This window comes from Eutrema salsugineum, unplaced genomic scaffold, assembly GCF_000478725.1.
Source record: "Eutrema salsugineum unplaced genomic scaffold, Eutsalg1_0 scaffold_5, whole genome shotgun sequence".
NCBI lineage: Eukaryota > Viridiplantae > Streptophyta > Magnoliopsida > Brassicales > Brassicaceae > Eutrema > Eutrema salsugineum.
The window spans coordinates 10,107,100-10,120,392 of record NW_006256612.1 but is presented as its reverse complement, the minus strand read 5'-3'; the positions used below and the strand labels follow the sequence as shown (position 1 = coordinate 10,120,392).

Here is a 13,293-nt window from a genome sequence, read left to right as displayed (position 1 = left end):
CGTCAGCTGTGACTCTGTCTGGGAATCTAGAAGAAACACTGCTTAAGAAATTAATTAAGTAATTAATTGATCCCACCTTAAAAACTCAAATCTCTTCTCAAGAATCCTAGTACAGTGTGAACTGAATATCTAAAGGTTTGGACATAATATTGGAGGGTTTTTGGAGGGTTTTTATCATTATGAATGCAATAAAACTTAAATTTGGGTACGAAGATCTTAACAAAAATAAACCGAACAAAAAGATATTGACAGAACAATTATACATGTTGCGAACATGGTAAATTTAATGACGAATAAAGATAGAAAAAGTGAAATCCTATTCTTTATATCATTTTTACTCTCTGTCTCTCTCACTGGTAAAAATTACGATTTTAATTACAAAATACAATCTCTGAGAAAAACATCATCAAAATATTTTACCACTGGTTCTAATATTTGTTACACACTACATTTAACAATTTTTATCCGAAAATTAGAAAAAGGAAGCTAAGATAATACGTACGATGAAGTGACTGGCTTATAGTACAAAAATGTTTGAAAAAAAAGTATAGAGTTAAATGAAAAAATAAGTGATTTAGATGGGAAAAAAGTGAGTTTAGACATTGACGATTCTTGTCAAGTTTTTTTTTTTTTTTTGATAACCGATTCTCGTTTAGCAGCCCCCTTGTATTTAATTGAATTGAATTGTATTCACTTGGACTTTATATTTTTAATATAAGAAAAATATATTACTATCTCTTATTTGATATATTTAAAAAAATAAATCTGCGTTTAATTACCAGATAGTGATATATGTGTTTGATTTTAATACCACATAGTTAGGATGTGTAAGTATAATTACAGTTCTCGATCGGTTTGTTAATGACGTACTAGCCAGGATAGCCATGAATAAATATATATATATATATATATATACTAATGGTAAACGTGTGTCGAAAGAAGGGTTAAAGGTCGACCCTTACTTTTAAAGTCTCAGTCGAAGTTTCTAATTGGACCCATGACGAAGATAAATTGAAAGGGAAGTTGGTCTTCGTTAACTTCCTCAAAAATCTTTCCTCAAACAAAAAAACTCCTATGAGTAATGACACCAACCACATTTATGGAACTTTCCATATTCGTTTGCCTTCCAATTATATGAAGACCGTCCTATATTCTCCAGTATCTATTTTTTCCTCTTTCATTATTTCCTCGAAACTAGGACGGCCGTTCTTTCAACCAAAACATACCTTAGGTGGAGCACTAAGACTGGCTAATGGAAGTATATGGAACCATTTATTGGTAAGCCATTAAGTTCAATAAAATTAGGTGATTTGTTAGTTGTTGTGCATCATATTTATTTGTCTAACAGTTATGTACATAAGGGAGTATTTATAAAGGAATCCAACAAACCCCGAACCTAACCGAATTTTTTTCAACCTGAAACTAAACCAAAAATCAAAAATAATATGAATGGTAAGACAAACTTCGATAATAGGTTAAACGTGTGTCCCAAATAGGCTTTCTTGGACGATTCTCATACATGCTCGATCTACAAATGACATCGCATCTAAATAGGCTTTCGAATAATATTAACGGCCCAAAGGCCCATGAATCAAAACATGTAATAAACTTTGGAGTTTCATTAACTTTGTAGGTCAATCTTCAACTTTTTAGTACTCTTCCTCAAAACAGAAAACAAAAACAGCAAAAGCTAAACGGGCGTGTGCTACTGTGCTGAGGCAGAGTCCGCGGCGGCCGGCGTAAGTCCATTCAACAAATCCTCCGGTGGCGAGCCAATCAATAGCGAGACAATCTCTCTCATAGTCGGTCTCTTAGCTGGATCAGGGTGACAACAAGCCAGCCCTAACTTTAGCAACAATTCAACTTCATCCGCCGCACCACACTCTCCCCTCACCCTCTCGTCCGCCGCATCAACCACTCTTCCTCCGCCGTACAAATCCCTAACCCAATCCACAAGCACCATATCCTCCTCCTCCGCATACTCTATCGGTCTCCTCCCGCAAACCACCTCCAGGACCACCACCCCGAAGCTGTACACGTCGCTCGCCTCCGTCGGCGCCGACGCAGACGCTAGCTCCGGCGCCAAATACCCGAGCGTTCCCACCACTCGCGTCGTGTTGGGAGCCCCTCCGTGCTCGTACAGCTTGGCGAGTCCGAAGTCGCCTAGCCTCCCACGCATCTCGGAATCCAAAAGGATGTTGCTTGATTTAATGTCTCGGTGTATCACCACTTGGTCCCATCCATGGTGGAGATAGTTAAGCCCTTCCGCTACGTCGTTGATCACCTGTCTTCTCCGCCGCCACGTCATTGGCTCTTTGGGTTTGTCGAAGATCCATTGGTTTAGGCTTCCGTTTGGCATGTAGTCATAGACGAGCATCAGCTCGTTTTTCCGGCGACACCATCCTCGCATTTGAACTAGATTCTTGTGCTGAAGCCGACCCATGCTCTCGATTTCCGCCATGAATTCTCTTAGGCCTTGCTTCGAATCATGGTTCACGCATTTCACAGCGACCTCGCTCTTGTTCGACAGAATTCCTCTGTAAACTTTCCCAAATCCGCCGGATCCGAGAAGCCGATCGTAGGAGAAAACCTCCGTAGCGTCGGCGAGTTCTTCGTAGCTGAAGCGGTGAGGCCAAAACTCCAACTCCCACTCCTCGATCTCATCCTCTTCTTCCTCTCTCATTAGTTTCCTCCATATCAAGTAACCTCCAAATCCAACTAGACCCAAGAAGACCACACCACCGACAACAATCCCGGCGATTGCTCCAGTCGAAAGAGAAGACGACGACGATTCCAGCAAGAAAACGGGCAAATTCGTTGTGTTGATCTCTCGAGGAGCTCCGGTATCGCTCAAGCTCCAAGCTAGAATTCTCCGAACTTCAACCCAAGTCGTTTTGGAGGCGGAGAAGCCGACGTACATATCGGCCGAGACGTAATTCGCGATAATCGGATCACGGAAGGTGAGCGTAGGCCGGCGAGGTCGAGGGACACCGGCGGGTGCGACGGAAACGTTGATCTCGAAATTGGGTCCGTCGAAATCGATCCAAGCACGGACGTTTTGTCCATTACGCATGTTAAATGGGACGAAGCTTCCATTAACAGAGTCGTAGTAGCGAGCGGGTTCGGATTTGGTGGATAGGATGCTGTTGAGGTCGATCCCTATGTGGTTTCCGTCGATGTCGTTGACTTCAGAGTTTTGACCGGTGTCGAATTCTACGGCGAGGAGAGGAGCGGGGAATCGAACGGGGACGTTTGGGAAGAGACCGAAGTTTTGGCTGGCGATTGCGTCTGGAGGAGAGGTTGAATTGGAGAGGACGAAGCAGAGTCCGAAGCCAGGGCTGGTGGAGATATCGGGGAGAACGGAGAAGACGAAGGAAGTGGAGAAAGAGGAGAGTCGGGTCGGGTTTCGGGTTGGATCGGGTATGATTGAGAGCTTTTGTGGGTAGAAAACTCGGCCTAAGGAGTATTGATTGGACTCGTTGATGAGGCGGATTACGGTGGAGTCTACGCGGGAATCTTCGATGAGGATGAGGTCACTCCTGTTTGCTGCTGAGCTGAAGGAATTGTAGAGAAAATCAATGGCGGAGAAGGAAGGGAGGAGAAGGGCAACTATGAGGATAAGGAGGGGAGGAGCTGACCACTGTCGCCACCACATTTTCCGGTGAGGAAAGAGATGTGAATATTTGGAGAAAAGGAAAGCGAAGACCGTCGATGTTATTTTTTTATTCTACCAAATTTCAACCAAAAGAATAAGGCGACAATAAGTCAGATGGAGAAGCTGGTCAACGTCGGCGGCTTAGAAAGTCAAAGGTACATTGCACAGTTAAGCTGAGAAATGTCAAACTCTCTCTCAACCAATTAGATTGGATCCCGCTAGATTTGAGAAATAACAATGGGCTTGGGTTAACTTGAGTAGGTCTTTAGGGCCATATAGCCCAATATTTTGATAATGCACAAGACTCGAAAATTGTATTTGTACGTGTGCTATTTATCGATCGGGACATGGAGGATTTTATAATTGATTTAAAAACATAATGCCAACGAAAAGCATCTATGATTCTGTTCAAACTCTCTCTGAAGCATATTTCAATGGGAGTATAAATACACATCATCAAATTCTACATTTGTCGTACTAAAGTGACTAGAATATTTCTCAAACTCGACAAATTGTTTTTTATACGAAAATATATATCACTTGGAAATAGTGAGAGTATACACAGTTAAATTTCTGTAATTTTAGTTTATTTTTCTTGTTTATAAAAATATATATATTGGATCATAAATTGTGAACAAAACACCATTTACTACGTTGTATGCTTTTTCTAATTCTTTTCTGATTATGATTGCTTAGGAAAGCTAAATGGGTGGGAATGAAACTCGAGAGCTTCCAATCATCAACCTCTCCGACAAGAACCTGAAACAAGACACGGAGCTCTGGAACTCGACGAGAGACAGCGTCCGTGAAGCCATGGAACATCATGGATGGTTCGTGGCCGAATACAACCGTTTTCCAACACAACTCCACCAGTCAATTTTGGAGGCCGCCAAGGAACTACTCGATCTTCCACCAGAAATCAAGATCAAAAACGAGAACCGCAAGGCCGGACACGGCTACATCACCATGAACTCCGACGGTCAGCCGGTTCATGAAGGTCTCGGTATTGACCAAGTCAACGACATCCAACAGTGCCGCCGATTCTCCCGTCTCATGTGGCCTAATAATGATCATGACAATGACCGTTTCTGGTTATATATTATAACCAAATAATCTTTGACTAGTAACAAAATGTAATTGCTACTAGCTAATACTATGTGTTGACGGATTTGTTGTAGTGAAACCATTCATGCATATGCGAAAATGCAAGCGGAACTGGAGCAACTTGTGATAAGGATGCTCTTTGAGAGCTATAACCTAGAGAGGTATGCAGATAAACACATGAAAGGATCACGGTACCTTCTTCGGTTGCTGAAATACAAGTCACTCCCTAATGGAGAGCCCAACAGGATGTTCATGTGTCATACGGACAAGAGCTTCATCTCCATTCTCCATCAGAACCACATCAACGGACTCATGTTGAAATCCGATAAAGAAGATGTTTGGTATCCTTTTACACCTTCACCAACTAGGTTTGCTGTTATAGCAGGCGATGCCATCATGGTAAGCCAACATTAATAGCCAATTAGCCACATGTTAATTATCAACAGAATATTCGAGTTTATATGCTGATAAATCATCAGGCGTGGAGCAACGACAGAATCAAGGGGTGTTATCACAAGGTGGAGATGGAGAGCGTGGAAACGAGGTATTCATTTGGTTTCTTCTCGTTCCAACAAGGGATGATATCGACACCAGATGAGATGGTGGATAAGAACCATCCTTTAGCGTACAAGCCCTTTCACCATGACGGACTTCTTGATTTCTATGAAACATTAGAGGTTCATCTCAAGGCCCACCGTACCATGACCAAGGCCTATTGTGGTATCCATCCCATAAGCTTATGACGCTAATCACAATCTTACGCAAACCTGACTATTTTCAACCAAAGTTTATCCCTTTCGTGAACTTGTTCCGTATTAGGATGTCTGTTTTGTTATATATCTTTGAAACTAAGTGTGTATTTTGGCCTTTTTAGACTTCGTTGGTTCCTTGCTTGAAAAAAAAAAAAGCTCAAGATATCAATGATCTACTATTACAGCGTGTTTGTATAATAATCCTTTTGCAAACAACTAAAGTGGAAAGTGGGCCTTGTTTATATACTATCATGGGCAGTTACCTTTCTTTCAATCCTTTCTATTTTTTTTGTCTTTTTGATTGTGGTAATTAAAAAAGAGTAAACACTCGACTTCAGGTCTCCATTATACGGAAAAAGTTTGATTAATTTCTAATCAATATCAACAATTCAACACGAAAAGTTCCATAACCATGGGCCATATTCTGCTGCACACATCGAGACAGAAGATATTGCTTGTAAGATTAAGATAAGATAATATAATGTAGTTGTTTTGGTCACTTTCGTTTTCTTTTTAGAGTAGGCATAGTCTCACCATAGATGTGCTCTGTCATTTTATTTTTAGACAATCTGACAAATAGCAACCAAACAACATGAATTGTGTATGATTCAGAAATAACACCGTGTAGTTTGTCTTTAATGTTAATAAAATAGACTTTTTTAGCGTTTCAATCATAGAATTTTTTGGGACCCTCAACGCATAATTGCAAAATTTATCTTTTTTCTTAAAAAAAATGAGATTCTCATTAGTGGCAACATGTCAATACACAATTCGAGAAGTGCCAGTTTTTTTTTGTTTTTGTGGAATGCTGATATTCAAATACGTTAGGGACAAACAGTGATACTAATGAAAAATTTACAACAATTCTTATTAATTAAACTAACTAGCCGATCACAAATATTATTCTTCCTCTTTATGATTTCTAATCATTGAAAGAGCTTTATTGAAGTGAACTGCTTTTGTTCGAAGATACTCTGTCCATGTGACCGATCGGTATAGAGGCGATCCAACAGGACTAACCAGCTTTGGAACAGGTGATATCTTGGTATCAGATTGTGGACCCCAAAGGAAAGCTACAGATAACCGGGATCTGGTTTGGTTAACCCGAGCACGATGAAGCACGCTTTTAAAGAGTCCGTTGGTTAAGATATGGAAGAGGTCACCAACGTTGACCACGAGTGAGCCTGGAATCGGTGGCACGGTGATCCAACCAAGATCATCACGGAATACTTGTAGACCGGCGGTATTGTTCTGGTAGAGAATGGTTAGGAGGGTGGAGTCGGTATGAGCGGCTAGACCCATAGCCCGGTCCGGTTGAGGACAAACCGGGTAGTGATTTAGCTGGAGGGCAGATTGGGCCCAGTTTAAATCTGAGTCGTCAACACTGGCCCATTTAATGTCGTCTTCGGTGACGCCAAGTGAATTTAGTGCTAACCACATCAACTTCGATGCCAACTTTTGCATTTGTTCCTCGTACTCTTCAACTATGTCGCTGTTAATCACAAACGAGTTTTATCCGTTAATTAGTACAGATGAGATTGATACACAATTTGCATATACATACATTTCATTCATATTAGTACGACCTTTTATTTTGGAATAAAATAGAAAGAAGAAAAAAACGACGAGCAAGTTGGGCTTTTTGTTTTCTCCGATACGATTAAAAGAGGTATATCTTCAAATCTTGAGGTGGGTCCACTACACTAGATTTTCATTATGCTCTTAACTCTTACTAGACCTTAACTCTTCCACTAAACTTGAACGACATGGCAAATTTTCGGTTTCTTCTGTTATTAGTACCCAATATAATATATACACGACATATAAATATAAGGTTATAGATAACGGGACTTATAGAATCATTTTGATTTGTATTAGTGATATATAGCCGTTGGGCTGGGTCGTATTTGGAAGTGTCTGTGTGTGAGTTTTATGCAAGAAAGACTAGATATATGAAAGGTTTTTTTTTTGGTAAAATGTGAAGATTAGATATATGAAAGGTTGAGTGTATATATATATATATATATATATATATACCAGTAGTTGAGGTGAAGTTGTTTGGGCCAGAGTTTACGGAAATCGTTGAGAGGGGATCCAGCGATAGTGAAACCTTCGGACCACATTTGTTTATTGAAGAAAGATGAGATACGAGCGACGCCGTAGCCGGAGACACCAGTCTCGGACCGAGCCGCCTTAAGCTTGCGTTGGACAGGTAGCCGAAAAAGACTACCGGTGAGAAACTCAATGCCTTGGAGAAGTTCCAAAGGCACGCCATGGTTTGCGATCTGGAACGCACCCCAAGTTCTACATGCACAGCCGATTTGGTTGGCCGCGTCCGGGTGGTTCAGGTCGATGAGAGGGATGTTTTCACCGGTGGCCGGAGGGGAAGGAGCTGCGGCGAAGAGGAGATCGTCCTTTAGGGTCCACGTGTAAGAATCCGGGAGCTCACGGAGGGATGTGAAGTCAGGTTGGTGAGAGTGTGGGAGGTGAATGGGATGGCCTCTAAAGACATCTGTTAACATTGTAGGCATCTTGTTCTTGCAAGAAAATTGGTTTTTATAAAATTTTGATAGATGTTTTTGTGTAATATTTTCTTATGAGATATCTGATTTTTGGTGGTGGAAGATAAAGGAAGAGGTAGAGAGGTTATTTATAGTGGTGGAGTCGAGATCAAGAGGAGGCACATAAGTTAAAGCTCTCGTTTTGGTGCATTCGTATTGGTTATTCGACTAGTTTATTCGATTAATACAATACGAACAAACCAAACCTCTAGAAAAAATATGGAGGTCCCGCCATTTCCTTCTTTTCTAAGAAAAATATTATTTGCTATTTGATTTATGCAAGATAAGATATATACACATGATGGGTTGTCGAACTATATATAATTCAAATCGAAGTTTAGGTCTTGTGATATATATTTTCTTCATATTTACAAGTTATACAGTTTTTTTTTTGAAAAAAAAAACTTCGAACTAATTAACAAACTGACTAATGTGTAAAACTGATTAATTTGGATCATCAGTTTGGTTCAGATTGGTCTTTTTAGATTTTGGGTAGTCTGGATATGCGATTTTAGGAATCATATAGGAAACAAAAAAATTCTTGTTCGGTTTATTTAATTTACAAAAAATGTTTCATTTTCAAAAATATAACAAATGATATTTAAACATTTCAGTTATTTCAGGTTTTTGAGTTATCTTAAATCTAAATATAACTAATATAATAGATTCGATGTATAACTGGAATTGTAGATATTTCAGTTATTTTATATCTAAATATGACTAATATTTGTTGGTATATAAATGTATTTTTCATATTTTTCTGGATAACTATTTTGTTTTCAGTTCGAATTTCTGAAATGGTATACGCAATCCCAAATTAAAAACCAAAACAATGAGTATTTTGGTATATGCAAACCCAAACTAAAAACCTAGGAAAAGAGACACAATATTTTCTGTGTCTAATTATTTGTTGATTTGGTTATTTCTTTGGTCATTGGAATAAGATCAAACAATTTCTTCATGACACGCTTCCTGACTTTCTTTAATCATTGACAAAATAAAATGTTTAAAGTTCTTTCAAATCAAATATTAAGAAAGACGTTATATACAACTATACAAATTATGTGTGAATAAACTGCCACCACATATTACTTTTTGTTTTTTCTTGCGATTGTGGTCAAGTTAATGTTTGATTGATTGACATCATAATTGTAAAAGGAGGGGAGACATAAAGAGGAGTGTTTTTGGCTCGGACAAAAGAAGGAACAAAAATAGAAAGGGCCAATGTTGTCCTCTACAAACAATATCTAGCTAACTGCAGCAAAGAACAAAATAGCTTATCTTCTTTACATTTTCCACTTAAGATAAATGAAAGTTTTTTTTGCATGTAATATATTTGAAGAAAAAATATATAAAACTAATTTGGACGAAGAAAATAAAGGAAACAAATATATGAGATATACATGACACTCAGCATGAAAAAAAACTTCATCAAAACATAAAAAGATAGACTCCATGCCAACGATAAGGAGGCAAACGGATCTCTAAATTACGGTTACTTTTTCATGATAGAATGCTTAATTACTGTTAAATTAAACAAATTAGATAAGCAAACACTATTAATTAAAAGATCATTAGTGACAGCATGCCAAATTGAGTAGTAAAGGCGCAAAGCCCTATGGTTAAAAAAAAAGGCGCATAGCCTTTGTTGAAAGTGCGTTGAACCAAAACTTTTTTTTTGTAGCAAGCGTTGAACATACACAATCTGCCAAAAATGCGGTTGTACGTAATATTTTTAACGTTCTACTTTTACGGGAGTAAATTTTGTGTAGAAACACAGTTTTTCTCTGTTATAAAATATAAAATGTTTTAACAGAAATCACGAAAATAAAGAAATATGTTTTCGTCAAAAATAGCATTTAATTTAGTTAATCATGAAAAATGCTGTAAAATACAATCGATCATAATTATCCAATAAATTTAGAATTTAAATATTTGAAACCAAAACTAAATCTTAAAAATATCTTTATATTTGGATATTTGTTAACATTGGAGCAGCTTATTATCTGTAGACCAGATTCATGTCTAAAATGAGTAAAATCTGATCTGATATAGCATGCCAGCATTGAATCTATTTTGACTGATCACTCAAAAATACAAAGTCTTCAATAGGTTTGATCCTAACTGAATAGACAGCGTACATGATTAATTATGTTTTTTTTTGTGTACATGCAAACTGTTATAGTCCGATCAGTATTATTTTCAAAGTAATGTATCTCCGAACTTGATATAACATAGAAATTTATTTTACTATAATAGTATATGGTTAATATTTTTATTTTTTGTTATTTATAGATGCACTAGACCAGTAATTACATTACGCATACTTTTTCTCATATATATAATTTTTAACTGTTGTGTCAATATTTTTATGAGGTGCGTCAGATAATGTGTAGAAAAAAAAATTATAAACAAAAAAAAGTATGCATCTACGAGACTAGTAATTCCGTAAATCAGCTATACTAAAATAAATAGAAAGATGACATTTAGTAAAAAATACAATAGACACTCAACGGTATAAGTTATACCGTATAACGCATATAGATAATTAAAATCGTTGGTACTTAAGCACGAATTGTGTTCTGAGTATCTTACCACTGTTTCAGCCATTTAAAAAGGAAAATAATTGATTTGTCAGAAAAATCTTTATCTTTCAGAAAATATTCGTTAATATTCAGAAAAAAAATTATGTTCTTTACCGAGAAATCCATGATGTTTCGTTGCAATTGACATAGCTTTTTTTTTGGTGATCCTTTGTGTTCATGCTTTTTGGTAAAAGTCTTGCTGATTAGAAAATTCATAATGTTAAGGAAAAGTCATTAACATTCGTTTAGAAACTAAAGTAGTTGTTGAAACATTGGAATAAATCCATGCATCCATGAGATCTAATTAGTTTTAACTGATTTTCTGTGGTCAAAATTTTGTTTTTGTTGAAGAAAATGAGTTTAAAAAGTGTATAGGATGCGAACAGTATAATTAATTACTAATTTAAATATGTTATTGTTGAAATTTCAAATTTATTGATCAACCAACAGCTTATTTCACAAGGCTTAATAAAAAAATTTAAGTACACTTGGGTGTCAAATGTTGGAGAAGACTTATCAACTTTTTATATATAGTATTTCCAACGTTTAACTAGAATCATGCAGACTTGAGGGATTATACATGTATGCTAATATGGATTCTACAAATTTAGATGGCAAGGCAAGTTCAAACCTAAATTTTATAAAAGAAGACATTCAAACATTGATTGATAACATTCGTGCATTCATTTTGTATATATTTTTTGGTACAAATTTAAAATTGGTTACTGAGGTACCGCTTCGTTTATGTAATTGGTCTGAAATTGTATACTGTCTAGAGATTATCTAAATTTGTAAACTATAGGCGGTTACGTAATTAAGTAATGATATTATAAATAATAAAAAATGCTAATAGATGATAGAGTTGATGAATTCAGATATATTGATATAAACTTATATAGTGGTGAGCTCTAGATTTCGACAGATAAATGGTATCCAACAAGATATGTCTAAAATACTGGAATTGTTTATTGAAAGAAAAATCGTGTTTCTCGTTGAATACAGTGTCCTTTTCCAGAACGGTAATACAATTAAAAGTGAAATGACCAAATTTTGCTAACTTACTAAACAACACTTGCCTTTTCGCGACCTATTTAAGCCTCCACTGTTTTTTTGGCTTCGCACTAAATGACAACCTTATTTCTTATCCCTTGATCAATTTAAAGACAAATTTGACATTCTGTACTATGTAATGTACATAAAGATACAACATATATAGAATATACATAGAATGACTAATAGTGATGATAATCACCCCCGAATCTGTAAACATATCTCACGTACCTCATAAATTAAGGACCCATATATGATAAGTTTCGACGAACCCGTTGATTAAGTGTACGAATTTAATAAAGGAAATAGGTACAGGTTTCTTTACATTTTATATCGAATAATAATTACTTCAAATGGATCAAACATTGAATCAATATTGGGAACCAATGAAAAGCGTGGAGAGACTGGATGATTCTCTTTTCCACTGGCATTAACAAAGGGAAAGACTACCCATTCAATTTCTTTTTAATTATTTAAATTTGGTCATTTCCGTCTCATTTGAATTTGTTTTTTTCTTATTCTTTTAAATATTTTCTACTTTTTGTTTGTTTTGTCATCTTCTCTATCCTACTTGGCTCTCACTAAGCTATATTCCAAAAATAAAAATATCTACAAAACGACAAAAAGTAACATCTCGTGGGTCCTTAATTTTATCTCAAACACTAGTCCTTAAGATTAACGCGATATGTTTTTTTTTGTTTTTTGAAACGGGCCTGATTAACGCGATATGTTTTAAAAAGGAAGAACATAAACGCATTAATGCCCCCTATTTTTTCCGGTAATCTCCCACAATTTTTTTCCGGTAATCTTTTTTTCCGGTAATCTTAATTAGATAGTTTCTTTAATACAATTTATTCTAATAATTTATAATAAGTGTCATATAGTGTGTGTATTTATATCAATGGCAAACGAGAAAAAAAATTCATAACAATTAGGCATTCGTTTTAAATAGCTGAAATGATATTGACAGTTAATTTTTTAGGTATGAATCATAAATAAATTTGTGTGGTTGTAAAATTATCTCACACGACAATATATTGTCTGAACAAGGCTTAATGATGGCACTCGGCTTTGTTGGTATTTTGATCAAAGTGAACTTTTAGTGTTATTGTTTTTTTTTGTTAACTATAGCTTGGTGTCATTGTTACATACAATCATTAATTAAAAAGAACAAAGCCAAACTTACTTATGGAAAAGAAGTAATATATAAGTAATACATATATATGACATAACACATGGACATGCACATGCATCATCATCATTCATGCACGTGCTCCTCGCATAATGCTCTCTACATCGCTTTCCAAAATGTCACAAAACAGAATAATTATGATATTCATCATAGAGCTAGAGATTGTCCTCCCGTACCTTGTCTCTCAGTTGGCCAGTTCTAATTAACCCCACACCAGAACACACAACAACATATTTCTATTCATCTATGTGTGATGAGTGTATATGCCATGAGCATATCTGTGTATACAGTTACACTATCGTTGCATGAAATAGCATTAATATTTTTTTCACTGATGATAGTTAAAAAATATATAAATTTTGTATAGAATTATTTTTTAAAAAACCGATCGAAA

At 36.3% G+C, this 13,293-nt stretch overlaps 3 protein-coding genes across 3 annotated transcripts; 1 reads left to right on the top strand and 2 right to left on the bottom strand.

Moving 5' to 3' along the window:
* Positions 1–1,547: 1,547 nt before the first annotated feature.
* On the bottom strand, positions 1,548–4,033 carry LOC18993318 (L-type lectin-domain containing receptor kinase S.1). Its single transcript, XM_006416833.2, has one exon. The coding sequence runs from the start codon at positions 3,653–3,655 to the stop codon at positions 1,706–1,708; it is 1,950 nt and encodes a 649-aa protein (XP_006416896.1). The 5' UTR covers positions 3,656–4,033; the 3' UTR covers positions 1,548–1,705.
* LOC18993317 (probable 2-oxoglutarate-dependent dioxygenase AOP1) lies at positions 3,679–5,618 on the top strand. Its single transcript, XM_006416832.2, has 4 exons — positions 3,679–3,810; positions 4,352–4,746; positions 4,834–5,158; positions 5,239–5,618. Exons 2-4 carry the CDS (start codon positions 4,361–4,363, stop codon positions 5,500–5,502), a joined length of 975 nt encoding a protein of 324 aa, XP_006416895.1. The 5' UTR covers positions 3,679–3,810; positions 4,352–4,360; the 3' UTR covers positions 5,503–5,618.
* A 679-nt stretch (positions 5,619–6,297) lies between these two features.
* On the bottom strand, positions 6,298–8,154 carry LOC18993316 (gibberellin 3-beta-dioxygenase 1). Its single transcript, XM_006416831.2, has 2 exons — positions 7,549–8,154; positions 6,298–7,003 (listed from the first exon to the last, which is right to left on the bottom strand). The coding sequence occupies exons 1-2, from the start codon at positions 8,040–8,042 to the stop codon at positions 6,412–6,414; spliced, it is 1,086 nt and encodes a 361-aa protein (XP_006416894.1). The 5' UTR covers positions 8,043–8,154; the 3' UTR covers positions 6,298–6,411.
* Between the last annotated feature and the right edge of the window lie 5,139 nt (positions 8,155–13,293).

Coding starts and splice junctions, on each gene's coding strand:
- LOC18993318 (XM_006416833.2), bottom strand. CDS start 3,655: ATGTGGTGGCGACAGTGGTCAGCTCCTCCCCTCCTTATCCTCATAGTT.
- LOC18993317 (XM_006416832.2), top strand. CDS start 4,361: ATGGGTGGGAATGAAACTCGAGAGCTTCCAATCATCAACCTCTCCGAC. Junction 4,747..4,833: donor CATGACAATGACCGTTTCTG/GTTATATATTAT, acceptor GATTTGTTGTAG/TGAAACCATTCATGCATATG. Junction 5,159..5,238: donor TAGCAGGCGATGCCATCATG/GTAAGCCAACAT, acceptor ATAAATCATCAG/GCGTGGAGCAACGACAGAAT.
- LOC18993316 (XM_006416831.2), bottom strand. CDS start 8,042: ATGCCTACAATGTTAACAGATGTCTTTAGAGGCCATCCCATTCACCTC. Junction 7,004..7,548: donor CAACTTCACCTCAACTACTG/GTATATATATAT, acceptor TGTGATTAACAG/CGACATAGTTGAAGAGTACG.